Genomic DNA, 27,222 nt, shown 5'->3' on the forward strand with positions numbered 1-27,222 from the left:
GGGAGTTAAAATTCAAGTTAAAAACTATACGAAGGAAAAGCAAGTGAAAAGTATAAAGTTGAATAACTGAAAAAACAAAAAAAAAATAAAGTAAAAAAAATGTACCACACAGTGTTACCACAAAATGTGCCGGAAAAATGTGCCACACGATGAACCGCGTAATGCGCAAAAATTAAAACGCCAAGGGGAAGGGAAAGTCAAACTTGGGTTATGAAAATATGTTGGAGGATACTCCTCTCACATTTCGCTCATGGAACAGGAAAGGCAAATTTGAAAAAGGAACCTTTATTTGTTGAGTTTTAACGGAACAGATTGTAGAAAAAATCCATGAAAATGATGAAAGCATGGTCTATTTTTTTTCCTTTTTGCCGTCATGTGTGACCAGAAAAAACCAAAGGTCGAAATGGGTACTCATCCCACTTTTCAGCAAAGATAGTGTAACTTCCTCTCACCTTTGAACAAAAACCATTTGAACGCAGTTCTTCACTTTTTTTGAGAAACATACAAATTACTGCTGTAACGTTTTTTTTCTCTTTCCGGTTTTCAGTTTTTCTTCCTTTGTATGTGTCCCCTTTTGCCTTTTTTTATTTCCACTCCCATGTGCTTTTTTCCCTTTACCATACCCCGGTCAGGGCTAAGTTGTCGCCGTTTTACCATCATTTCGAAACATTTGGACACGCAGAATTGGTTTCCCCACTCCTGCCTCATTCATAAAACGATGCAGTTCTGGCATGTAGACGAAGCAATGAAAATGCGCGTTTGTTTCGAACTCCATGCATACACATGAACAGAAAATGTATAAAATAAAAAAAAACGGACACGCGAAAGTGATTACTTTTGCCTCGACTCCTCCATGTAATCGGTGCATATGTGAGAAGGCACAGCATCCGTTTGTGCACAGACTTCTCCCTTTTTCTAATTTTACTAGTGTGGTTTTAAAGGAGCTATCGGCAAGCTGGCGCGCTCTGCTTCTCATCGGCAGTACACTCGTTCCTCGTTTGAAGCGCGTGGTCACGCAAGGCTGATAATGTGTCATGTATGTATGTATGTATGTATGTAATCTTGTGCACACATATGTATTTACTACACCATTTCGACGCAAATAAATGGTAAAAGCGGCACAAAATTGTCACCATTTTAAAAGCGCATCGCCAGTATACAATATTCCGTAGAATTTTTATCTCTTATTCCGGAAGGGTGCAAATGTACTAGCATATGCACGCACGTTCGTGTATATATATACATTTTTTTTTTCCCCCACTCAATTGTAACCGCAAAAAGGGACATACATTTTCTTTAAAACATCCCAAATTGGTAACCTGAAGCTTGTTGAATATTTCGCCTTTGCAGTTTTATTTACTCCTCTTTTACGGTCGTTTTATTTTTCTTTTATATGAACGAGTCATGTAAAAATGGCATAAAAAATTTTTTTTTTTTTCTCGCATTTTAGCTATTTTTCTGAAAACAAGCTAAAACGAAGCAATAAAGTTGTAGCCTCCATATTACTATTCCATAAATGATCTTCTGAACGCGTTTATAATGAAAATTTCAAAGTTGAGAAATATCAAATTGAACTGTATGAACAGTTCAAAGTGTTTTTTCAGTGGGTACACAGGGAAGCATATATCTGACAAGGAATTGGTCAAAAAAGATGACAACTGGTAAATGCAGAGTGATCGAACGTGTATGATGCGCACATAGAGAAAGCTTCTCACGTTGGAAAGTGCACGTATGCGAGCTTATGTAAAGATAAACATTCGTTTATTTGCCCTAATTCTCCTTTTTTTCCTCCCCCCCCTGTACAATAGGTACATTGAGGAAACCAACTTTTGCCTGGGAAGAGTGACGGTACTTAACGAGAGAAGGCCGCAGCATTTATTTTTCACTTTTGCGTCTTCCCCCGTTGTGTGTGGAAAGTGAATACATTTCTCCCCCAATGAAAATTCTTTACGCGACTCCTTTTTACCGCACATATGTTCACATGTACGTATGTACCCTTTTTTAATTGCACAATGTATACCTCTTCGTAGAAACTGAGATTTTCCGAAAAGGACGATATGGCGAGGAGAGTTTTGAAAATTATGGACAGCCAGTTAAGCAAGATGTACACACGGATGCGAGATGGAACGGTCATCCCATACATGTCCTTTTATTTGAATGATGTTATTGATAAGCCGGCCCCAAACCATCAGTTTATTGAGCAACCACTGATCAAATGGACATGGGACGAAGCCTACGATGAGGCGTACGAAGAAAACTAAAAAAGGTGAGCTTCTCGAAGAATTTTGCTCCTAAAACGATGTAGAATGAGGAGAATGTAAATCATTGACCAGAACGGAGATGAGAAAAAATGGAGTTAAGGAAAATCCGTTAGGAAGAAGCATCACCCATTTGTTCACATCCTTTCACCATCGCAGTTTTACATTTTCTAACCAGTGATAACACGTGCATCTATTCAGGTGTGTGCACAATTGAATCGCTTCATTTTTGTGCTCACTTTTTTTTTTTTTTTTTTTTTGTTGTTGCTACTACTGCTGCAATGGATAAAATTTAAAGAAGTGTCCAAATTTTTCCGACAAATGAACGATGCTAACATCGCAAACATTCAAGTTTTATTAAAAATGAATTTAAAAGCGCTTTTTAATTTCACAAAAAAAGAAAAAAAAAATGGGGACAAGTAAGGGGTGCAGATTCTCAATTTTTGTCAATTAAAATGTCTATTATAAATAACGGGAACACAACTTGTTCGCATATAATTTTTACGCGTTTGTTTGTCTTGAAAAGGCCATTCAGGGAGTTCACTACGGTGGTATGCACGTTTGAGGCGCCTAAGGGGGGGAGAAAAGGGGACACGTATGGATGTGCACATATGGACGTTCATACATATGGACATTCATAGATAGGCATATTTACACATTCGTTGCTCATTTACACATGCGTTGCTCATTTACAAATGCGTTGCTCATTTACAAATGCGTTGCTCATTCACACGCGGGGGTGCCCCTGCGCACGGGCGGCCGCGACTCACCCCTATGCGTCTGCGTAAACTGGGTCACGCAAAAGTTGTGCACTTTAAAAATGGAGAAATTCAAAGCTTTGTAAAACGCGTAAAAGCATTTTAACTCCTGCACATCCATGTGCCCGTACAAATCCGCAAAGTGAAAAATTGTAAGCACTCTATAGATATAAATTAACTCGTTCAAAGGTAGAAGTAACGATGGTGCCCCTTTTCTGTCTCTATCCCTCATGTGACATTCGGACAGTTCTGCACAATGTGCCTCTGTTAACTTGTAGGAGGCTTCATCCATGGAGTTTACAATAAGGCTAAACAATTTTCTCATCAATCGGATGGATAAAGTAATGTGGCACGACAGTGCATTTCGGTTATACAAATGTAAAAGTAAGTGAACTAAATTGGCATAAAATAAAAGAGACAAATGTTTACAGTCTAACTTTTCATAGTGACAAAACAGTTGAGGAAATATGTACTTATAAACCTGGTTCAGGTAAGTGTCGTAATAACTGGGTTGCACTTTTATTATGGAAGAAAATATATCGACAAAGTTTACAAGAACGTTTTCATAACTCAAATTAGGGGTCTTTAGATAATTCGATATTTTGGCTAGCAGGTGGTTCGTAAAAAAGTCTAAATTGTTGTTTATATCGAATAGGAGCATATGTATATGTAATGCGAAATAATATTTTTTATTTTCTTCGCTCATAGGAGTGAGATCTATACAGCGTAGTAGTAATTTCTTCTTGATCATAAACTGCTTGACATCTCCACTGCCCCTGTTTGTGAAAATGCATTCATTACACAAGTTTAGCGCTTCGAAAAAATGGAAAGTGTTTTTACTTTTTTCGTACTTGTTCATACCATTTGCTCTTCCTTTATAGCCTAGCAAATACTCATTCAGGTTTTCAAAATGATCGTTTATAATTCTCTCCGCTCGGCTGCAAATATCAGCGCGCACATGCCTATTCACCAAGATGAGAGGGAATAACTCCACTAGCTTATTTTTCGTCACGTATTCGCTGGCCCTATTGAGAAGCATCCGTTCCCATTTGATGATCTCCCTATCGAGGGAAACGCCGGACGACTCACTGCCACAATGCTGATGATTTTTATCGCCATTCTGAGTTGTACTTCTAATTAATTTTAATATTTCTTTAATGTCCGTGTTGGAGATTACGACCCTGTTGGAGGTTACATCCCTGTTGGAGGTTACGTCCCCTTTGGAAGTTACGTCCCTGTTGGAGATTACGACCATGTTGGTACTGCTGTTTGGCTTCAGAGAGGTGTCCACTGTGCTCTCTCGCGTGGGTGTACTTTCCCCCCTGCACAGGTCATCATAAACGCTTTTCAGCAAATCGTGGTAATATTTTTTAATGCAAAATGTGCTTTGTGCTACGCCCCCGTGAAGCTCTGTCCCCCCCGTTAGGTACCTCTCCACTGAAGTTAGTAGGATAACTTTCATTTTGAAATCGAGGGAATTCACACAAATGTGCTGCAAAAAATGTAACTGCGTGTAGCTAGCCACTCTCTGTTTGTAAAAGTGCAGCAGGTATACAAGCAAATTTGGTGCAAATTTGTTCTTCCCAATTAGTTGGGTAGTCAAATGGTCCAAATGCTCGAAGGGCATATCTCTCATGTACGATGTAGATCCGCAGTTCCCATACTTGTAAGCAAAATTTACGATCGTGAAAACGTCCAAGTCGATCATCTGCTTAAGCTTTAATCTGTTGTTGTGTTGACTCTTTAGCAGATTAAAAATGATGCCAAACAACTCAGACCGTTGTTCATCAGTTAAGCTAACTTCATTTTGTACAATAAAATTGAGGAAGTTGCAAAATTCTCTATTGGAGAAATTACTTACCATATGCCAACACGTGTCATAAATGGTACTCATGAACGGATCTGTTTTCAAAGTAAGTTTCCCATTTCCCTCCTTGAGGTAGAAGTACGTATACGCTAACAATATATTTACCATCTGCCCGCTTGCAAAATGGTGTATGTTTTGCAAAATATTATTTTTTAATTTTTCCAGAAAGGGAGCATACCTTTGCAGTTGTAATTTGTAAACCGCGTACACAAAAATGTGAATATCTAGACAGTTAAAATGGTGCTCCTTTTTTTGTAGCTCATCAAAAATGGCATCAAACAGTTGGCAACTTCTCATGTTTAAGTGGTAACAGCTGTGCAAGAGTAAAGAAATTTCTCTTATCGAATAATTAAAATCGTTCGATTTGCATATTCTACGTACAAATTTATCCACAAATGAGAGAGCTGCATCTTTTTTTATGTTTCCATTCGCTGCATCTTTTTTTATGTCTTCATTCGCTGCACCTTTTTTCATGTCCTCATTCGCTGCACCTTTTTTCATGTCCTCATTCGCTGCACCTTTTTTCATGTCCTCATTCGCTGCACCTTTTTTCATGTCCTCTTTCGCTGCATCTTTTTTTATGTCCTCATTCGCCGCATTCTGATACTTTTCCCTAATTAAACGTAACATAGTTTTATCATTTCTACAGATGCTGGATAGTAAATGGACTATGTTAATCCAGGCGCAACCCGTATTGTCAATATTGCTTGTGTGGGACGAAATATGCCTGTGTAGTAAATACAGAATCCCGTTTTGCATTTTCTTAGTCATTTTTATTTCACCCTTGCTAATAACCGTCAGGAGCATATTAAAATGGATAAAGCTCAAATTGTGGACGAGTAGGTTATTCTTAAAAATGCGCTCTACTACGCTCAGTGCGTTGTCACTCTGTTTGCTTCCTTTCCCCCCGTGGGCCTTCACGTGGTGCGCGGCATGTTTAAGAAGTTCACCAATTTTCCCCTTTTGGGGAACATCTCCAAATGATACTGCTTTGCCATTCGTAAAATTATCACCAGATATGCCGTTAAAAAGTGGTGATCCAATTCCCCTATCCCTGGATTCATATATGGGGTTCGTTTTTTCTGCGAAGGTGAGTTTTTCCCCCCTGCAAGGCTTCAAAAAATGGGCCCCTCTCCCATATATGCTTCCTCCCCACAGGGAATCCAAACAGCCGCTTTGCCTCAAATCACAGATTGTGTGACTGTTGCTGCGGAACAATTCATTTTTTATACTTCTCATAATTGTTCCTTTTTTCTACAAGGTGAGGTGGGCTTGCGTTGTCCGTCTCATTTTGTCCATTTGTGCTGTGCAATGCGATGTGAAGCGGCAGTATAAAGGGGGAGGGGTGGCGAAAAATGAAGCAGTCACATGTGGATTTTCCCCTGCACAAGTCGATATATTTGTATACGTAGGGGTCGCGCAGGGCGGTAAGAACAATATGCCACTCGGGGAATGTCACACGGTTTCCCTTTTACGTACTTCGTTCATTTCGTATACATCGCCGCTGACCAGGTATTATGCGCTTGCTCTGCCTTACGCGGACACAGGCACTTTCACGGCGGGAGAAACGAATTCTACCCCCCAGTCAACAAAACTGTGAGGAACGGAAAAAGGCACACAATTGTATATCCCTCCTACAGTACGCAGTTGACCAATGTTGAGCTGTCACAAATGCTATGAAGCGAAATGACCTGGTGGTACGCGCGATTTATATTTTCCACGAATTGCGTTGATCTGCAAAACTGTGTTGGTGCAACGGAATGGGCAGCATGTTCAGCCCATCACAACAAAATGTATTTTTCCTCAAGCACATATGGGCAGTGGGCACAAACATATAAAGGTACGCATAACTGAATTTATATATGCACATGTACATATATAAAACCAATTAACGTATTCGTGCCGCGATGTGGAGTGTTTCACCCTGCATACAATCGCGCTGCTGATTTTTTTTTTTTTTTTTTTCTTTACCGTTTTGCTCCTCTCCGTTAAAATAGTACACCCATTTTTTTGAAAATAAAATGGTGAAATGAAAGGCTTATCTGTTCCGTTTTGCGTAAAGGCACAATACTTATTCAAAATTTGTGATTAAACATGTAATGCACAAAGAAGAAGCAGAGTTATGCTTAACCCTCCTCGCTGTAAGGAGATTATATAACCCAAAATCATGAATTTCCTTCGCCCCCCCTTTTTTTTTTTATAACCCCAAACATAAGCCCATCGTTCATTTATTATGATCTGTGCTCAATTAAATAGGTAAAGAAGTAGGAAAGAAAAAGGAAGAGAAAAAACACAAAGGAAAAAATAAAGGGAAGAAAAAAAAAAGAAGAAAACGCGCATTCCATTCTTCCATTTTTGTAGTAAAAGGAAGTAATAAATTTTCAGTGCATTCCCCTCCCCCTTATTATTGTTGTTTAAAGAGTGTACATTTTTATGTCCCACGGAAAGGGCCACTACCATTGCCACTGTTTGGAGACTGACTCCGTGTGAACATGCCTCCGAAGGCGCGTACAAGATAGAGTTACGCACGTGTGTGAGTAACGGCATATGGGCCAACAAACACATATCCCTTTATCCGTGTAACTACCGAAGCGGTTCTTGTTCCCACCTCGTAACTACTGACGCAGCAGTTGGGGTCAACCCCTCCGTTTCTTTTATCTCTCTTAAAAATCACACACAAAAATGAACGGAAACGTACAAAAGTTCAAAATAGTTCTGTGTAGGAACAAACCGGGGAAACAACTATACAGTAGTGAAGCCCTAAAACTTAAGAGAAATCCCAACTTAGAAAAATTATACTCAGGGGAAAAACAGAATTTGACAAAAGTCACATTCAAGAAGGAGAAAATTGAAGACATCATTAAAGAAGTGAAATTTGATTACTACTATTTTAATGAAGGGAAGAAAAACACGTATAGAGACATCCCCCTCAACATTGCTGTCATAAAGGAGTCGGAGTTGCCTGCCTTCAAGCAGGTTGATGAGAAGTTACATTTCTCAGTTTTGGAAAATGACCTCAGGATTATTTCCACTAACAAGAACAACAGCGTTTGTTCAATAGGTAAGAAAGGCTCGTGAGCTGGGCGCAGTGGTTTCGAAGGGGGGTCCTGCTTACTGGGTTGCATATCTGCGTTGCCAGTTTGGTGTGTTCGTGCGCAGCGCCAATCCGGGATTATCCGGGATTAACCGTTCCGAGCGCTGCGTAATATCGCCTACCACCGCGTATCATCGCCTACCACCGCTTATCACCGCCTACCACCGCTTATCACCGCCTACCACCGCGTATCATCGCCTACCACCGCTTATCACCGCCTACCACCGCTTATCACCGCCTACCACCGCTTATCACCGCCTACCACGCTTATCACCGCTTCCCCCCCGCAGGGCTGTACGTGAAGTGCGGGTCCAGGTACGAAGAAATAAACGACCAGGTGAACGAGCAGGGAATGAGCGTGATGCTCGAAAACATGGCGTTCCACAGCACAGCGCACCTGTCCCACCTGAGGACGATCAAATCGCTGGAAAAAATAGGGGCGAACGTAAGCTGCAACGCGTTTCGTGAGCACATAGTGTACACCTGCGAATGCTTGAAGGAGTACCTACCCGTAGTGACAAACTTACTAATCGGAAACGTCTTATTTCCTCGCTTCCTATCATGGGAAATGAAAAATAATGTAAATCGACTCAACACCATGCGCACCAAGTTATTTGAAAACAACGAACTGTACATAACCGAACTTCTGCACAACACCGCATGGTATAATAACACCTTAGGAAATAAGCTGTATGTGTGTGAATCTAGTGTAGAGAATTACACTGCCAGTAATTTAAGAAATTTTATGCTCAAACATTTTTCTCCAAAAAATATGACCCTAGTTGGTGTCAATGTAGACCATGAGGAATTAACCAAATGGACATCAAGAGCATTTCAAGATTATGTCTCCGTACCATATACAAGCCAGAAGGAAGTGACTCCAAAATATACAGGTGGATTTGTAAGCGTAGAAGATAAAAATGTTAAAAAAACTAACATTGCTATAGCGTATGAAACGAAAGGTGGTTGGAAGACATCAGACATGATTACACTAACTGTGTTGCAAACCCTCATGGGTGGAGGTGGTTCTTTTTCCACGGGAGGACCAGGAAAAGGAATGTACTCTAGATTATTCCTAAATGTTTTGAACAACTATAATTTTATAGAATCTTGTATGGCCTTTAGTACACAACATTCAGATACGGGTTTGTTTGGACTATACTTCACTGGGGAACCAGCCAACACGATGGACATAATAAATGCTATGGCTTTGGAGTTTCAGAAAATGAATAAAGTTACCGATGAAGAATTAAATAGAGCAAAGAAAAGTTTGAAAAGCTTTATGTGGATGAGCTTAGAGTATAAGTCCATACTAATGGAAGACTTGGCTAGACAAATGATGATTCTAAATCGGGTTCTCTCTGGAAAACAGCTATGTGATGCTATAGATGCAGTAACGAAGGAAGACATAAACCGGATCGTAGGGCACTTTTTGAAAACCAAGCCAACGGTTGTTGTCTATGGCAACATTAACCATTCTCCTCACTACGACGAAATATGCAAAATTTTGGGCTAAAAAGGCTATCCTCCACCACCACCCCTTTCTTTTTTTTGCCTTTTACCTTTTACCTTTTAGTACTTCCCCTCGGGGGGTATATACTACAAATTTTTGCCCCACGCTGAGATGTCGGCACAGATGGTTTGTGACCCGTATGAAAATCCACATGCACGATGTGTGCTCACGGGATGCCCCGTATAAAGAGGCGTGTGGGGTCGTACCCCCACCCCCCGTGTGGCGACTCTTTAAAGACACCGAACTGAAACATCAAATATGCTTTAATGAGAACATGCGGATGTGCAGTTCTGGGATGTGACTATTTTCCCAAGGAGGGTAGAATTACCCATTTGGCACATCTTTTTTTTTTTCCCCCTTTTTTTCCCCTTTTTTCCCCTTTTTCTTCACCCACCCGCAAATGGTATAACATCGTAAAATTAATAAGCGAAACGGAAAAAACGCACATTTTTTCCTTTAAAGATCCAAATTGGTTCTTCCCTGGGGAAGTGCAATAGTGCAAATTTTGTTTTCGATGAAGGTAAAGTTTTCACCCTCTTCGTGGTGACGAGCAAAAGAGCGCACATATGACATGTGTGCTAAATGATGCGCTTAATAACTAGGGCAAAGGCTAACCACTGCAGGGGGTTAAATCGGTTTACTACGGTTAATGGGGGTTGGCTAGCCCTCGGGTCCATCATTTAGCTCAAGCGGAAAAGCTTATCTCTTTTCGATGCAGTAATTTTTTTTCGCACAGTGGCCCAAAAATTAGTGTGTACAAAATTGTTGTATATTGGCAAATTCTCAAATTTGAAAAAAAAAATCAGTTAAACAAGCATATACATAAAAAAAAAGGGGAAAAAAATATATAAGTAAATGTAGATGCATACGTACATGTGCACGTATACATATTATATGTGCACGTGCATACACATGCCTAGGCACATGTTATTATAGAAATGCACGTGGCGCCTTCACTCATATGCTCACCATATGCGAAAAATATTTTTTACACACAAAAAAGGGGAAGTTATCCCTAAAAACACATTATCAATAAGCTGGGTTAACAATGCAAAGGGTTCTCGTTCGTAGAAGTGGGCGCAGCATTTTTTTTTTTTAAACAACTGTATATACATTTTTTACACGGGGATGTGGCGCCCCGTGCGCTCGAGCGTGCATGAGCGGATTATGCCCATGCAGAGCAGGGCACGCCTCGCCTTCGCCTTCGTATTTGCACTCGGAATTTTTTTTATTCGCACTTTGCATTTTCACTTGCACTCGGCATTTTTTTTTTTTGCACTTGCTAGCCGTGGGCGAATGCGGAATGTTGCGCGGGGGTACGGGCGCAGAGTGGGTCCATGTCATTATACAGGCAGAAGGGGCGTGGTCCCCACGCGTAACGAGGCGGCTGAGCAATTGGAGAGATCCACACGTACATACGTACGAGCTACGTGCTACATACATGGTACACGCTACGTATATACCACATGCTACATACATGGTACACGCTACGTATATGCCACATGCTACATACATGGTACACGCTACGTATATACCACATGCTACATACATGGTACATGTGCGCTCCCCCCCCTGCACGTCTACTTGGCCAACTTGACGTACTTCTTATAGATGCCGTCCTGCACGGAGAGGAGCTCCTCGTGCGTTCCCTGGGCCTGTACAAAGGAGCCTGTTCGATCTGGGTTGTTAAAAACGACAATTTTGTCGGATCTCTTAATGGACGCAATTCTGTGCGCAATGGTAATAATCGTCCTGTCCGCCTTGTCCTTAATGTCAACGATGGTCTTCTCAATCAGTTTCTCAGAATTGGAGTCCAGAGACGACGTAGCTTCATCTAACAACAAAATTTTGGGTTCTCTCAACAACGCCCTAGCAATGGCAATTCTCTGTTTCTGTCCACCTGATAAACTTTTTCCATAGGGTCCCACGTTCGTGTCATACTTGTTCGGTAACGATTCAATAAACTCGTCAATTGCAGCAAATTTACAAGCACGTTTGACATCCTCTCTGGTGGCGTCATCTTTACCGAATTTGATGTTTTCATAAATGGACATATTAAAGAGCATGGGTTCTTGGCTAACAATGGAGAATAGATTTCTCAAATCCTTTAAGTTGTAATCACAGATGTCGACCCCATCCAGTAGGATTTTTCCACTGTTCTTAAAAACGGCACTGTTTTGTCCATCTGCATTTTCCTTTGCTGAATTGAATTCGTTTACATTTTTCATTCCCACATTTTGTTCCTCATCTCCCTGCTGCTTTTCTTCCTTGTTAATCTCATCAATCTGTTCATTTTTAAAAACAATATGGTGGTCATTTTTCAAGTCGTAGAATCGCATCAGTAGACTCATTACAGTAGATTTTCCACTACCTGTTTCTCCAACAATAGCTGTGGTTTTTTTACTGTCACAGGAGAAAGTCAAGTCTTTGTAAATGGGGACGTTGGGTCTGGACAGGTATCTAAAATTGACATCCATGATTTCGATTTTTCCCTCTATGTCATTACTGTTCTTAATTTTAATACCTCCATTATCTCGTACGTCGATATTAGATCTTCTCGTAATCAATGGGTAGTACTTTTCGAAGGATAACTTTGCATTTTCTGAGTCTCCCTTTAGTGACATCAACTTTCCGGCATAACTACCGGTGAACAAAAAGGTAAACAAAGATTTCATAAAATCATCCACCTCTATTGTACCTCTTCTAATTAGGAAGGAACCAAACCAGTAAGCAAAACTGTTAATGAAAAGCTGAGCACTTTGACTGAACCCCCACAACATAGAATTGATTAGCGTTTTTCTCTTTTGTCCTTTGTTGGAATAATCAATAGCCTTCTCAATGAGCGTACAGAAGTAATCCTCCAGGCCGTAAATAATAACCGTGTTCATATTGTAAAATGCCTCCTGAATTAAGAAACTTGGATCTTTAAATATTTCATCATCATTGTTGTACAAAAACACTGTGTCTGCTTGGTTGACTCGCTTCTTCTCTACATCCTTGTTGGCTGCCATTCTTGCTCTAATGGCAAACACTCTCATAAAAATGAAGTATGTTCCGGTCAGCACAGCTGCCACGATGGGACAGAAATAAAACGACAAAATCATACTAACGATGAAGAGGACGATAAAGTGCGTAAAAATGACGATGTTATTTACTAAACCAGTTTTCAATAAATGAACATCTCTGTTTATGTGTGCTGACAGCAATCCAGGGGCATGACTGTCCTGATCAAAGAAGCTAATTTCTTGGTACAAAATATTTTCGAATAGTCGAAGTTTCATCGTTTTCTCCACCTTCTCTCCTATCACATTGTTGTAATAATTTTTCAAAGTCTCCGAAATGAACATGGCAATTGCAATCACTAAGATGTACAGGGAGTACTTATTCGAGTTCTCCTCCAAGTTTGCGAAATCGAACAGAGTGGATACGTACTTAGCATACAGGAGCGCAAACAGAGGGTACAAGCCTCCAGCGACCATAATGCTCAGGGCTATAATGGCTATGTCTTTTCTGTAAGAAAATATTTCTCTGTAGACAACGCGGAGGTTGTTTGGTGCTTTGGGTTTCCTCTTAAACAGGTTTCTCAAAAAGGATAATCTTCCTCCAGCATTTGTGTTACTCTCTTTCGCATCACTCATGTTCTTACTCTTTTTGGCAGATGCATCATCATTTCCATTTTTTGTGTTGCCGTTCATTTCGTCTGGGTCGTAACCTGGTTCGGAGTCCTTATAAATACTACTCTTCATATCTGAGTCTTTGTCATTATCGTTATTACTAGAACTTTTGGACGATACCTTTTGATTATTAATCATGGTGTAGTAAATTCCGTTTTTATTCTTCATCAGCGAATCATGTGTTCCCTGCTCGATGATGTAACTTCCTGCATTATTAATTTTTTTGTTTTGGTTTGTGTCATCTTTTTTTATATTCTCCTCATTATTTTCGATGTTGTCCTTGGTTGGGTCCTCACCAAGTATATCTACATCTATGGTGGAACTATTTCCGTTTTCTCGATTGGACAAAACAAAAATGGTGTTTGCATATCTGATGGTACTCAATCTGTGAGCAATAATAATCGTAATTCTGTTTTCATTTCCTTTCAAATTATTTATCGTTTTCTGCACTAGGTACTCCGATTTGTTGTCCAAGGATGACGTAGCTTCATCGAGTATCAAAATTTTGGGGTTTCTAATAATGGCTCTAGCGATGGAGATTCTCTGCTTCTGCCCACCTGACAACTTGGACGCATTAGAACCTACCAGCGTTTCGTATTTATCTGGAAGAGCTGATACAAAATCGTGGATTAGCACCTTTTTCGAAACACTAACAACTTCGGAATCTTCAATCGTATCGTAGTTCTTTCTCACTTGTAAGAGTTCAGTCGAGTCAGTCGTTTTCATCATATCGTTTAGATCGCTAGCACATTTGGCTCTGCATCTGTTGCGGTTGTTAGCACCATTTTGAGAAGCGAAATCTTCTTCGTTCAATTCCTCTGATAAATTTTCCAAATCTTTCACACTGTACAAACTATACTTAATGTTGTTCTTTATGGAATTGCTAAAGAGGAGTGGATCTTGGCTGACGACTCCGATTTTTGATCTCCACCATTTCAGGTTTACATCTTTCAAATTATGCGAATCGTTAATGATGATCTCTCCCTCAGTTGGGTCATATAACCTTTCTATTAACTTCAAGATAGTTGACTTTCCGCAACCTGATTCTCCAACAAATGCGTATGTTTTTCCTTCCGTTAGGGTAAAATTAAGATCCTTGTAAATTTCGACATCCTTTCTAGTATCATAATGAAAACGTACATTCTTGAATTGGATTTTTTTAATGTCTTTTAATTTCTTCCCATTATTGTTATTCTCTACCAAGGGTTTTCTATTAATAATTTCGTACAGATTGTTCGTAGCTTCCAACGATTTCATATACTCTGTTATGTTTGGCAAAATAATGGTTAACATGAACATACTGATGAGTACTCCTAAAAGGATGGAGATGACAGAGCCTCCATGGAAGTCATTGTTGGGTTGCTGGTTGCTCAGATCTGAAATGATAATTCTCGTTCCGTACCAAAAACCAAAAGCGTAAGATGCTAAAATGAATCCGTTAATCATACCAATGTGTAAAGATTCCATTAAGTTTGCCTTTAATGTGTATTTACTGTACAGCTTTTCTGATAAGTTGAACTTTTTCAATATAGTATTTTCACCACAATAGCTGACGACAGTTCGGATGCCAACTAACGCTTCTTCTATAATCGACATGGTATTGTTATTATACAAGAGTGACGTTTTTTTATTAATCTTCACCTTTTTGTTGCAAATAACACCGCAGATATATATCAAGGGAAAAACACACGTGACGCAGAGGGTGAGCCTGGCGTTCTTAAATAGGGACCATAAATATAAACCTAAAAATGCACTTGCGTACGTAAATATGGTGATAAATTTGGTCCCGATTCCTGCATTCACTTGTTCTAAGTAAAAATCCAAATCGGATGTCAATTTTGAGCCCGGATTATTATCATGAAATTGACCATCCTGATAAAATACACTTTTTAAAAATTCTACTTTAAGCGTTTTCAAAATTTTGGTCGTTACGATATCCATACAGAAGCTCGAAATGAAGGATAAAATAAACTGAAATATTCCGATGAGCACCAAAGAAAATATAATATCATTCACATTTTCTCCTAAGTTCATATTCTTCATAATGACCCCAAAAACTGACACGAAGAAGGGCAAGCTGCCGCCTGATATAGTGGCGCACACGAAGGACACCCCTAACAGCTTCCTATGACTTGACGGCAAACATTTAAACGGTAAAAAGAACGGAATTTTCTGAGTCTTTATTTTCTTAAACAATTCAAAGGTCCCTTTCTTGTTCAATTCCTTCTCCACTTCATCTTTAATACTCAGGTTGTTACTTCTGTTGCTATTGTCCGTGGATTGTCTTTGATCCTTTTTCATTTTCGATTATTATACTTACACAGCCGGGGGAGTGGCATAAACACGGTAAGGGGTGGGCGAGATACGAACAAGCGGTGCCACAATTATAACGCTGCGTTGTCAGCGAGGTGGTTCGTAAGAGACGATCACACGTGCAGCACGTTTTTGATACGAACTCACGATACACACACCGACTCGCGAGAGAGAGACTTACAAGAATGCACAGTACTTTGTGCACATATCACATTTACAGCATCGGGACGGTTAAGGAACAATCTCCCCGAATTCCCAAACGGCGAGCAGTTACGGGAAGGGAGGAAGAGGCGGAACAAAAAGAAACAGGACGTATGTCACGAGGCCCGACGTAAAAGCGTTCTGTTCAAAATGCATAAGTGTACGCTAGGGCCGAGCTAGTATACAACTACGTTACCCGCAATAGTCAAATGGGTACTTAAAAAACAGTTATGTTGATGGGTGGAATTTTTTAGGGGAGTGAAGCGATATGCTCTCCTTTCTTTTCCTCCTCCTCTCTTAGGCCGCTTTTAAACAATTTAGGCTTTAAAAGTGGGGCGCGCGCCAAGCTCAAAGGCACACACAAACTTATGTACTTTTGTAGGTGTATTTATATGCCTACATATAGCCATACGAACGTGTACGCAGAGCGGCTCACGTGCACTCCTGCGGTACAACGCTGGCCAGCCAAATCCATATGCACACAAAAATGCGATATGAATAGGCACAAAAAATAATAAAGCTATTCGGATAAAAGTAGAACATATAAGATCTCTACATATGGTAATGGAAAAAAAAAAAAAAAAAAAAAAACTTACAATATAGAATTCTTTATCTATGCAATGTCGTAAACATTTGTACCTAACTGTTTCATCAAAGTGGTATCATTCAAAAACGTAGGCTGGCTATCAATAATAACTTTTATTTTAACAAAATAAAAGTTTATCGAAAATAAAATTACCACTGCATAATAATATATTCATAAAAAACATGTACAAGAATGACAAAAATGACAAAAATAAAAAAAATAACAAAAATAACAAAAACGGAAAAATGTATTAAAGAAAAAGATAAAAGAAAAAACAAAGAATACATATAAGCATAATTTATACTAATTAAAAAACATTTCTTTTTCGTATATATTTTTTCGCGGCTTCAAAATATGCATCTCGAAAAAAATTTACTCAAGTATAAAACATCAAGATTAAAAAAAATAAGTACAGCTAGTTTTTTTTTTTTTTTTTATAGGGATGATAGATAGGGGCATTTAAAATTAGCAGTTTTTCTTTCTCTTCTTGTTATTTATCTCTACGTATCTGTTATTGCACTACTAGTTTGTTTGCCGTTTTGGCGTTTTTCCTACTTGTATATGCGAATATACATATAACATTATACATATATATATGCATATACATGTATACCTTTTTTTTTACTTTTTCATTTCTTCACTATTTTTTTCTTCGTATATGTACATTATGCCAATTTTGTACAACCTTTTCAACAATTCAATTCGCTTATTTTGCGGCCTCCTCACCCCTGTTTTATATTTTCGCTAAACGGTATAAAGAGATCTATAAAAATAATCACGCTTTAATTTTTAACCGTTTATGTAATTTTAGTTTTTTTGCCGCTGCGCATTGTGAGAAAAGGCCCACTTACAACATGTGAAAGTTACGGCAGGAGAATCCTTAAACAATCGGGGCTCGTTCCCCTTCCGATGCCCGCGGTGGGTAAGCCAATGCGATCTTTACTGTACTGTTCTCAACTGAACTGTGCTGAACGCATATCACACGTTTTGCGTGCCACGCCACATGTACAGGAAAGTGCTAAATTCGTAGTATGTACAACTTTACGCATATAATTTTTGAGAGGCCCAAAAAAAAAAAAAAAGTAACGCAACACTTATCATCGCTAAGTTGAGAAATGCATATGTGGATATATTAAACATGCGCATTTTCTTACATATAATACCCCCTTCACCTGGTAGAAAAAATTTGAGAGTATTTTGAAGGCACTCCGCGTTGGCCAACAAAAGAGGCAACCATATGAATGCGCTTACCAATCCCAAGTGCATGTAAAAAGCGATTCATTTGTGGCACCACTAAATAAATTGTGCGCCATCCGCTGGTGCTATTACCCAGCTCGCCCATGTCCACCCGGCGCGGTGCCAAATGAACAAACCTGAAATGCCCATAGGAAAACAACCCACGTTATAGTATAGTGGCAGAGCAAGCACCTACATATTATATATGTATATATGTAGGCGTTCCATGCGGGTGTGGATGATATCCACAGATAACACGCGCTGCCAATGCATACACAATTGCATTTAATCATACATGCAGTTTTTACGGGGACCACTGACCTTTTGTCATTTCTTCCGTTGCTAAAATGAGCCATTCACACATTAATTTCTTTTTCGCACATGAGGCATTAAAATAATTCCTTCTGCTTTTGTGCGTATTTTTGTACCCTCCGACTTGGTAAAAATTATGAGCACAAAAAAAAAAAAATGCTTCATGGCAAATAATAATTTTAGGGGCATTTCCCACCTCCCCCCTTAATATCGAAAAAATTGTATGCAACACAGTAGCGGTGCGCACTTTGTATGACAAAAAGATTTTCGTTCGACGCTGTCATAAGTACAAAAAAAAAAAAGGATAAGAATGCCCTTTTGCCGTGAATTATGTCCTAATAATGTATTAACTTAAAACGGATTTTGCATGATGCAGCATTTTTTTTGGGGAAGGGGGGAGGAAAAACTGTCACGATTGGGTGTCCAAACGGAACATTCGCGTAAAACTATCCACTCCAAAAGGTTGAGAAGAGATTTCCCTTTACTATTTTGTAACGAACACAATGTTTTATGTGCTGCCGCGGTATGTGTCTCTTTGTCGATTACGAAAAGCTAGTTCCACTATTGCATATTAACGTTGGAGAAAATCGAACGTATTACTTATCTCAGCGACGTGAGCATCAAGAGTGACGTGTCGTGTCAGTAAAAAATTTCACACTCTCCCTTGTTTTAAAAACGTTACTATAAAGAATTGCTCATTCGTTCTCGTTGAAAATTTTTTTTTTTTCCCTCAACCTTGTCTAAATAAATGCCCACCTTTGTGAAAAAGTTTTGAGCTGGCTTTCAGTTCCCCTAAAAATGACTGCACGTTAATAATGTAACTTATTCTCAAAGTGAAAAAAAAAAAATACTACATTAAATTCACACGCGCGAAATATTATAAATTTTGACGCAAAGTTAACGCAAAAATGGCGTAAAAATGGCGAAACGTTGCCTTCTTCACGGTGGAGGAACGCACAGCATGGTGACTTGGGAACGACGTTAGGTTAACAAAATGGGGTAATCAAGGTTAAAGTTTTTAATTAATCAAGTTTCCGCGGTCTCCTTAACGGTTTGTACGCATCAGTGCAACATGGATATGCAAGTCGAGCCGCACCTACTGAGTGCACTCGTGTGTACTTTTATCTACATGGGCATGCGCACGCGTATGCGCTCACATACAACTGCGCATCGCCGCTCCGGTTGGGGGCGGAAACGCTGTAAATAGGTGAACAATCAACGTGTGAAGGGTTAAATGCACAGGTGCGGCAAAAGATGTTCCTCCCCGCGTGGAGGTGCCCGTACATATACAGGCACTCCGAGTCCTCTTTCCTAATCGACACAATCAGACTTAAGGGGAAAAACAAAAAACGGCCACACAAATTTCAGGGACAACCGGAGGGAGGCATCTTATATTTAAAGCAGGGAAACTCCTCTTAAATTCAAAATTTAAAAGGGGGTACACAATTAGTGAAGGGCGCGACATGGATGAAGGGGAAATGAAACAGACATGAAAAGAAACGAAAGATGCGAAAGACGCGAAAGAAGCGAAAGAAGCGAAAGAAACGAATGAAACAAAATGCACGGGTAGGAACAAAATAAACGCGAAATGAACAGCAACGGACAAATCGGGACTTTTCCTTTTTCATTGACTCGCTCTCTAAAAATAACCAATTTGCGCAGTCTGTTCTACCCCCTCTAACGCGGGCTTCTCCGCTCGTTCGTGCGTCCTTCCTAATGAGCGTTACCCATACATGCACGTAACTGTGTTGTGTCTCCATACAGCTATAACGTACACTCTCGTTGCCACCCCGGAACCTCATCAGTCGTGATAATTTTGCACATAAAAGTTGACATCCGAAAGTAGGTGTTGCACCTGTGGCTGCAATAACTCTATGATCATCAAAGAGAGCGATTTTTTTATTACCTGCCCACATATTAAACAGCAAGGATTTGTTGGGGTAATTTCCCCCGGCGTGGGATCTGTCACGTACTGATAGCAAGACACACACGTTTGGGGTTCTTCGTCAATTAGAAATTTTTCAATTTTGTTATCTTGGTTAAGCATACCACTTTTACTTTGATCGTCAGCTATTTGTAACTCTGTGTGTAACTCTTCCTGATTTTTCTCCCCTCTGTTTTGTTCCTTTCCACTGTGCTCGCCCCTACTTTGGTGTTCCCCATGTTGTGCTCTCCTATTTCGCGATTCCCTTCTTCGTGGACTCTTACTTTTTAAGTTACTACCTTTGAAATTTTCACCCCTTGAATCATAATTATTTCGTTTCATTTTTTCTAAGGTGGAACTTTCCATTTGGCCATCTTCGCATAATGAAGGCTGGTCCGCTGGTCCGTTCATGGGACTTATGCACGCAGCTAATGTCCGCAACGTGCTTCGATTCGTGCTGCCATGTAAATCTTGCATCATTACACCATCATTGCTCCCTCCATTTTTGCTTGCATTTCGGTTTCGGCGAGTGTTGCACTCTTTGCTGTTACCACGATTATTATCTTGCAACTGCGCTCTTTGTTCTAGCTTGTTCTTGTTATCTTTCGCATTAAAGCTGGTGCAATATGCAGTACCTTTCATCTCGCTTACGCCTTGTTCACCACTGCGAAACTCTTTCCTATTTTCCTTTTCGCTCTTGCCGATGTGGTCCGATTTCTTTGTACCTAAGTTGGTTTCATCATAATTATTTCTTTTCATTTCCGCTGCTTCTGCCATGTGTCCACTTTTTAAACTATTCGAGGGGCAACCTCTCGACTTCCTACATAAGAATCTTCCACCTTCCATGCTGGCTTCATCGTGCACACCAGGATAGCATGCAACGGGTTGACCCAAGTTCGCCCCGCTCGCCATGTTCGCTCCGTTCGCCTCGTCCGCTCGGTTCACCGTGTGGCTACAGTTTTCGTCACCACTCTTGTACGTCTCGTTATCGGCATTGTTGCTCATAAGGCACTTCCTATTTCTGCTTCCATGCATATGGTCGATATTGCCACTATGCGTTTTTTTGTCCATTTGTCTGAAGGCTCGATGTGTGTCGTTTTGCATTCCATTATGTGCACCGTAATGTGATCCGTTTTGCACTGCGCCATACACTCCGTGGTGCGCCCCGTTTTGCATCCCATCATGCGCGCCGCTCTGTCCATCTGTAAACCCATACGCACGCGCCGTGTTGTACATGTGGCCACTGTGCACACTCGGTTCCATGCCTCCGTTGCGTATATCTGCACAATTTTCAAGGGGGGTGTTCATTACATGCGTCCCGTTGGTATCGTGGCCGTAGGGGTAATAATTATTCCCATTGCCTCTGCCGTAGATGTTATTGACACCGTCATGGTGGTTGTTCCTTGGACCATTATTCATGAACATATCGCCATAACTGTTCCCGTCAATGTGGTCATTATTCATACTGCCTATCGTACCATTGGGGTTGAAGCCATGAGGGTTATAATTCCCGTCCCGCTTCACACCACCTCGACCATATATGTTGCCATTACGATCATACCCGCTATTGTTTTCAAAGTTGCCATTGTTGCTCATTTCTTGCGGCATGTTATTTTGCGCACTCTTTTTCTTACCTCTATAATTTTTATTCTGCTTCATTATATTGTTACAGATGGGTGGAGTATAGTCCTGTGGAATGTATGGGTTGTTGTTGCCGCCGACTGGACCGTTACCAACGTTTCCGTAATGACCGCCATAATGACTGCCATAATTACCGCCATGATTACCGCCATGATTACCGCCATGATTACCGCCATGATTACCGCCATAATTACCACCATAATTGGTATGGTCAATCTTGCTGGGTGCTCTACCAACAACATTGCAGTTGCTGCCCTGGGTCACATTCTTGTAGGAAAAATTATTCACGTTCATGTAAGCATTTGCGTCCCCCCCGCTGGCACTGTAGCAACTGAAGTTGCTGTTGTAGGTGTTGACGTTTTCGGAATGCATAGTGCGCATATTATTCTCCACAACATCGTTAGGGTATGCACTGTTAGGGTTCGCGCTGTTAGGGTTCGCGCCGTAATTTGCCATGCCGCAGTTCCTCAAGTTGTTTCTTGCGCTGTTTCTCACATTTCGAGTGGTATTCCTTGCGTTGTTATTCCTGAAGTTTTTCCTCATCATGTTGCTGTTCACCATATTGTTGTTCACCACATTGTTGTTCACCATGTTGCTGTTCACCATGTTGCTGTTCACCATGTTGCTGTTCACCATGTTGCTGTTCACCAGGTTATTGTTCACCAGGTTGTTGCTCATCATTCTATTATTCGCGAAACCACCACTCGCCATGGTGTTATCCACAAAGCCCCCATTCGCCACGCCCCCATTCGCCGCGCCCCTATTCGCCACTCCATTATTGCTGCTGTCTCTACTGGCGGTGTGGCCATCGTACCTCGTCGTGCCTCCATTCGCCCTTTTGCCATTTCCATAAGGTTTACCCCCGCTGTTGCTGTAGTTATCGGCGCTGTTACCAAAGGCTCCGTTAAAGTTGTTGTTACTCCCGCTGTGGAAGTTGCCATTGCCCTTGTCGGCGTTATGAAATCCCCTGCTTCGGTAACCGCTCCTGTTGTATTCACCTGCGTGGTTCTCCCCGGCGTGGTTCTCCCGAGCGTGATCCTCCCATGTGCAATTCTCTCCCCTCTCCTGCACACACCCACTGCTCTCCATGCCGCCGCAACTCCCAGTGTATCCCGCGGCTCCATTATAACCATGCACGCCATTCTCACACAATCTGCTAAAGTGCATCTCATTTCGGGGGCACATTTCATTGTTCACCTCGATCGCATCAACTTGCACATTTCGACTTAATTTTCCGTTCCCCATTTTGTCCTGAAAATTTCTTGTGCCACCTTTACTACCGATGGGGGAGAGATTAGGGTTCATGTAGCCCCTTCCATTTTTGTTCCTTTCCATTTTGGGATGAATGGTAGCTTCGTTCGAACCTTTGCCCCCACTGACGCTCATTTTATTTCTATGTGCACATGCATTATCGTCGTTAAAGATTTTTCTGCCCTCTTTTTTCAAAGCTAAACTTCCATTCTGTGCCACGTTACTACCTCTGTGCGAATTTGAATATGTGAATTTGTTACTATTGTCTCTTTCCTGTTTTCCATCAGTCGTGTTATGCCTTTCTCCAAAGTGTCCAATTGTGGTCACTTGCTCATTATGATCCACAGAGTTGCGCCTCTGCTCGGTATCACTTCCGTTTTGGGCTTCCTTCCCAGTTGCGTCAAAGGGGTGGTTAACTTCCTCATCCTTTACCTCCATTCGGTAGATCGTTTCGTTAGACTTGAATGGATACTCAGGGTGGGGATCCCCCTTAAAATAGCTATTTGCGCTATCTGAACTCTTTATCTTGGAGTCCCCATTGCTATGGGCGAGAGTCGAATCTTCATTCGTCTTTACACTCCTATTTTCATCATCGAAATTTTCGGACGACTCCATGTTTCTGGACAACCCATTGGACAAAAAGCAGTACGTGTCCTTCGTGCTAATGGACATGAGTTTTCGCGATGCGTTGTAGAATTTTTCTTTTTTCTTTTTGCTATCATTTTTTTTCCTATCGCGTGTGTTTGATATGCGTTTTCCTTCCACCGCGATAACGTCCATTACTGCTTCGTCCTCTTCAATGTCTTCCGTGGCAAGCAGATCCTCCTCCGTAACGTCTTCCCCTTCTCTTATGATCCTTACCTCCTTCCCCTCGTTCAAGGAGCAGCTTTCCGACGACTTGAACCGGTTCATTGTTTCTCCGTTTAGAAGAGTTCCCCCCCCTTCCATGTCGCTCTGCTGGTGCGGGTACTGTGGGTGCTGTGGCTGCTCTTCCTCGCCATTGTTATTCGCCTTCTCCGTGCCTACCCTGTCGTTCTCCCAGGACAGACTGCCGAGGTGCCTATTCTGCATCTCATCACCGTTCACCTCCTTATGCTGCATCTCATCACAGTTCACCTCCTCATATTGCATCCCTTCACAGTTCATCTCTTTACAGTTCATCCCTTCACAGTTCACCTCCTTACGTTTCACTTCTCTACACTTCGCCTCTTTACACTTCAGCTCCTTGTGCCCATGCGCGTGCCTGCAGTTGGTGTCCGCCTTGCAGTATCCGTTGAGGAAAAACTTACACAATGTCGTTTTGTAAAACTCATCCGTCGATCTGAGCTCTTCCACATTATGTGCGAAATTACACTCAACCTTCGACTTGCTACATAAATTTTTCATGAAGTTACGACACATGGCTGTTTTGTACAAATCTGGAAATGGCTTTAACTCACTTTGGTCATGTGCATAGGGGCACATATTACTTAAAAACCGTTTGCACTTTTCTTTGGTGTTCATATATGGGCACATTTTTGTCTTAGAGAATTGGACATTCAAGGCGCTCTTAAAATCGTAATTCGCTTCCCTACTTGTGCAGTTCACTTCATCTTTTTTTTTTTCTTTAAATTTTAATTCGTTATTCGAACAAGCTTTCTTCGTCACGTTCGTGTAATCCGTACCTTCTGGGGTGTCCCTATTCGTAATGGATAGCAGCCGTTTGTCGTCCTCTTTGCTCTCGTAAATATTATTTCTGTTCAGGGATTTACTCTTTCGCAGGAAGCTGCTTTTCTTGCTGAGGGGGGTTCCTTCGTTGGGGAAATCACCCTTGTGGCTGTTGCCTTCGCCATCGATAACGTCACCATAGAGGTCACCACACATGCTTCCACCCACGCCCAAATGTTCAGCGGCGACACGATCATCGTCGTTAGCGCACTCTACAATGCTGTCATTTGGATCATTATAACTTCCAGTTGCTCCCCGTTTGTTCGTAAAGACAAATGGCTGCTTTTCTGAGTTTGCACCTCTTCTCCTACTTCTACTATCGAGCATGCCCACGTGTGATTTATCCGCAGTTGGCACTAAGTTCTCGTTATTGCTCGCCACCCGTTTTGCGGACTTTTCCTCTGCACCATTTGCCACATTCATTCTTGAGCCTGAATAGTTCTTCCCGAATGATTCCATAGGATTGTGCACTCCGATATTATTATTATTACCACTGCTGCAATTTCCTGATGATGTGCCTTTTCTTAGGCGATTTTCGTTAACCCCCCTATTACTTCCTAGACCCCCATGAGGAAAATGCCTATCGGGGCGTTTCCCCTTCTCCACATAACTACTATTGGCATATTTTTCTTCATAAAAGAAATTATTGAAATCTGCTTTATTTTTTGAAAAATTCTTTGTGCGCCCATTTTTTCTGCTTTTCTGACTGGTACCTGAATAAGTGTGCACCATTTTAAAATTGTCAACCTGGTCATTATCGGTACAGTAATTCGTTTGGTTCTTCCTTTCTTCGTTCTTTTTGTTACTTATCCTAATTGCTGCTTGGCCATTTTGCTCATAGTTCGGGTTTTTTTCGAATTTATTTTTATATGCATGCATTTCGATCGACTTGGAATTACCACTGCTATTTGTTAACTCCTTGCTGCATATTGCGCCGTTTGTGCTTCGGCTGTCATGCGAAACGCACTCCATTATTTCGATTGAGTGGTGATTCAGGTGGGCAACTACGGCGTGGATTATATTATGTCAGTGGGTATATGGAGGCGTGAGCACATGGACACATGAATTCCTCACATGCGCATAGATACGTATGTATATATATGTATATGTATATGTAAATTTTTTTTTTTTTTTTTTTTATTTCTAGTTTGCAATTCTCTACATCATCCAAACGTACAACGCTACTATCGTGAAAGATCACACATATGAATGATCGAACTTTTATAGGGGCAGTAGAGATGCACGAAAAGGAACAACGGTGGGACCATTTCAACCAGTTTTTGCCAACCAGCTATTAAGCACATTTACCTTTGCGTGTTGGCAAAAGGTAGGACGCTCGTTCGGCTGCTTCCCTAATTTATACATGCACACAAGCGCGTATATGTTTGCAAATCAGACAAGCAATACAAATAAATTTAAATCAATGGCTCATCAACGATACGAAATAGGTGTCATAAGGTAATTTTGATTTTCATAAAAATAGCTGATGATTGTGGAATAAATCGGTTCTGCCTCTATCCTTTTTACCCCTTACACATAAAAAGAAAATGTAACACACAATTTTTACACTTTGCTGTAAAATGAGGGAGTTCACAAGGCATGCACATCATACACACGTGCGTACATATACACGTGTTCTGGCACAAAAGAGGCGTTTATTTTTCCTGCCTTTCTCTACAACTTCACTCTTCCTACAACCACAATGGAAAGTTTTGACAAACAGTGTATGTATACACATGCAGGGGGGGAATAAAAAAAGGGATACGCAAAAAGTGTGTAAAAGTTATCATAACATAGATGGGTACATTAAAAGTGGGGGGGGAAATCATCTACTAATTTTTTGTTCGTGTAAATTTTTTTTTTTTCTTTAAATTTTTACATGAGTGTATATATATGTGGATATATATTGTGCCTCCGTTTTTTCGTTTCTTCTTAAATTGTAATGTTAGATGAACGCTGAGGCACACACCTGCGTGCGGTGTAACAAATGCGATTACTTTTTTGCTGACTCCGCACGAGTGAAAAGTGTAAGCATATACACATGTGTATGCATATGTACCAGCATATAAACACACATGCAAATAGCCTGTTGTGTGAACGGCGTATAGAAAAGTACTATGTGTGAATGAACACGCAGAAAGGACGGGCAACTGAAGGTGGAAATATATACATATATACACATATATATAGCTTCAAGCGTGTACGTGCGTACGCGTGCTTGAGAAGGCAAGCATCGCGCATAAGGTTCACTTAAACGGTTACGCTAACGCTCGCATAAATGCTCGCTTAAACGTCGTGTACAAACACGTACGAACAAACATCAAAATTTGTCCGGCGCATATGTGTACATCTGCGTAGCATGCATCCCAACAAAGCTTGCGCGAAATTATTAGGATACACGAGCATCTCAAATCATGATATCTTTTCGCGAAAAATAAAAATGAATGAAGCATGTGGTGAAAATTCAACATGAAGGACACTACAATGCTGTTTTAAAATAACAAGAACACGCTTTGAAAAAAAAAAAAATAAATAAATATAATAAATATGGGGAAATAAAAAGGAAAAATCAGAATGAAAAGTGTGAAATATGTAAAAATATCAGTTCTGCTGATTTCACTATTCTCATAGATACCATCTATTTAGTTCTAAATTTTACATGAATTTCTAACGTTGTTTTTTGTTTCAGTTAAAAAAACATGAATATTTTTTGTGGGTGAGTTTTTTTTACCATTTTTGACGTGGCTCTTTAGAACTTTACAATTTGCACATTTCCTTCCACGGAATATAAAATGGGATGGAAAAGAAGCACATCAAAAAACAGGGAAAAAAAAGAGGAAAAAAAAAGGAAAAAAAGGAAAAAGGAGGAAAAGAATATGACAGTGAC

At 40.6% G+C, this 27,222-nt stretch overlaps 5 protein-coding genes across 5 annotated transcripts; 2 read left to right on the plus strand and 3 right to left on the minus strand.

The window, feature by feature from the left end:
* Positions 1 to 1,539: 1,539 nt before the first annotated feature.
* PCYB_101840 (hypothetical protein) lies at positions 1,540 to 2,261 on the plus strand (the record flags this gene model as incomplete). Its single annotated transcript, XM_004222733.1, has 3 exons — positions 1,540 to 1,661; positions 1,809 to 1,848; positions 2,031 to 2,261. The coding sequence occupies 3 exons, from the start codon at positions 1,540 to 1,542 to the stop codon at positions 2,259 to 2,261; spliced, it is 393 nt and encodes a 130-aa protein (XP_004222781.1).
* Positions 2,262 to 2,982: 721 nt separating this feature from the next.
* PCYB_101850 (hypothetical protein) lies at positions 2,983 to 5,988 on the minus strand (the record flags this gene model as incomplete). The annotated part of the gene is made up of 1 exon (XM_004222734.1): positions 2,983 to 5,988. A coding segment is annotated over one exon (3,003 nt), but the record flags the coding sequence as incomplete, so codon positions are not given.
* A 1,577-nt stretch (positions 5,989 to 7,565) lies between these two features.
* Positions 7,566 to 9,493, plus strand: PCYB_101860 (mitochondrial processing peptidase alpha subunit; the record flags this gene model as incomplete). The annotated part of the gene is made up of 2 exons (XM_004222735.1): positions 7,566 to 7,944; positions 8,268 to 9,493. The coding sequence occupies 2 exons, from the start codon at positions 7,566 to 7,568 to the stop codon at positions 9,491 to 9,493; spliced, it is 1,605 nt and encodes a 534-aa protein (XP_004222783.1).
* Positions 9,494 to 11,070: 1,577 nt separating this feature from the next.
* PCYB_101870 (multidrug resistance protein) lies at positions 11,071 to 14,906 on the minus strand (the record flags this gene model as incomplete). Its single annotated transcript, XM_004222736.1, has 1 exon — positions 11,071 to 14,906. A coding segment is annotated over one exon (3,834 nt), but the record flags the coding sequence as incomplete, so codon positions are not given.
* A 4,707-nt stretch (positions 14,907 to 19,613) lies between these two features.
* On the minus strand, positions 19,614 to 25,307 carry PCYB_101880 (hypothetical protein; the record flags this gene model as incomplete). Its single annotated transcript, XM_004222737.1, has 2 exons — positions 19,614 to 25,048; positions 25,142 to 25,307. The coding sequence occupies 2 exons, from the start codon at positions 25,305 to 25,307 to the stop codon at positions 19,614 to 19,616; spliced, it is 5,601 nt and encodes a 1,866-aa protein (XP_004222785.1).
* Between the last annotated feature and the right edge of the window lie 1,915 nt (positions 25,308 to 27,222).

This window comes from Plasmodium cynomolgi, chromosome 10 (genome assembly GCF_000321355.1).
Source record: "Plasmodium cynomolgi strain B DNA, chromosome 10, whole genome shotgun sequence".
NCBI lineage: Eukaryota > Apicomplexa > Aconoidasida > Haemosporida > Plasmodiidae > Plasmodium > Plasmodium cynomolgi.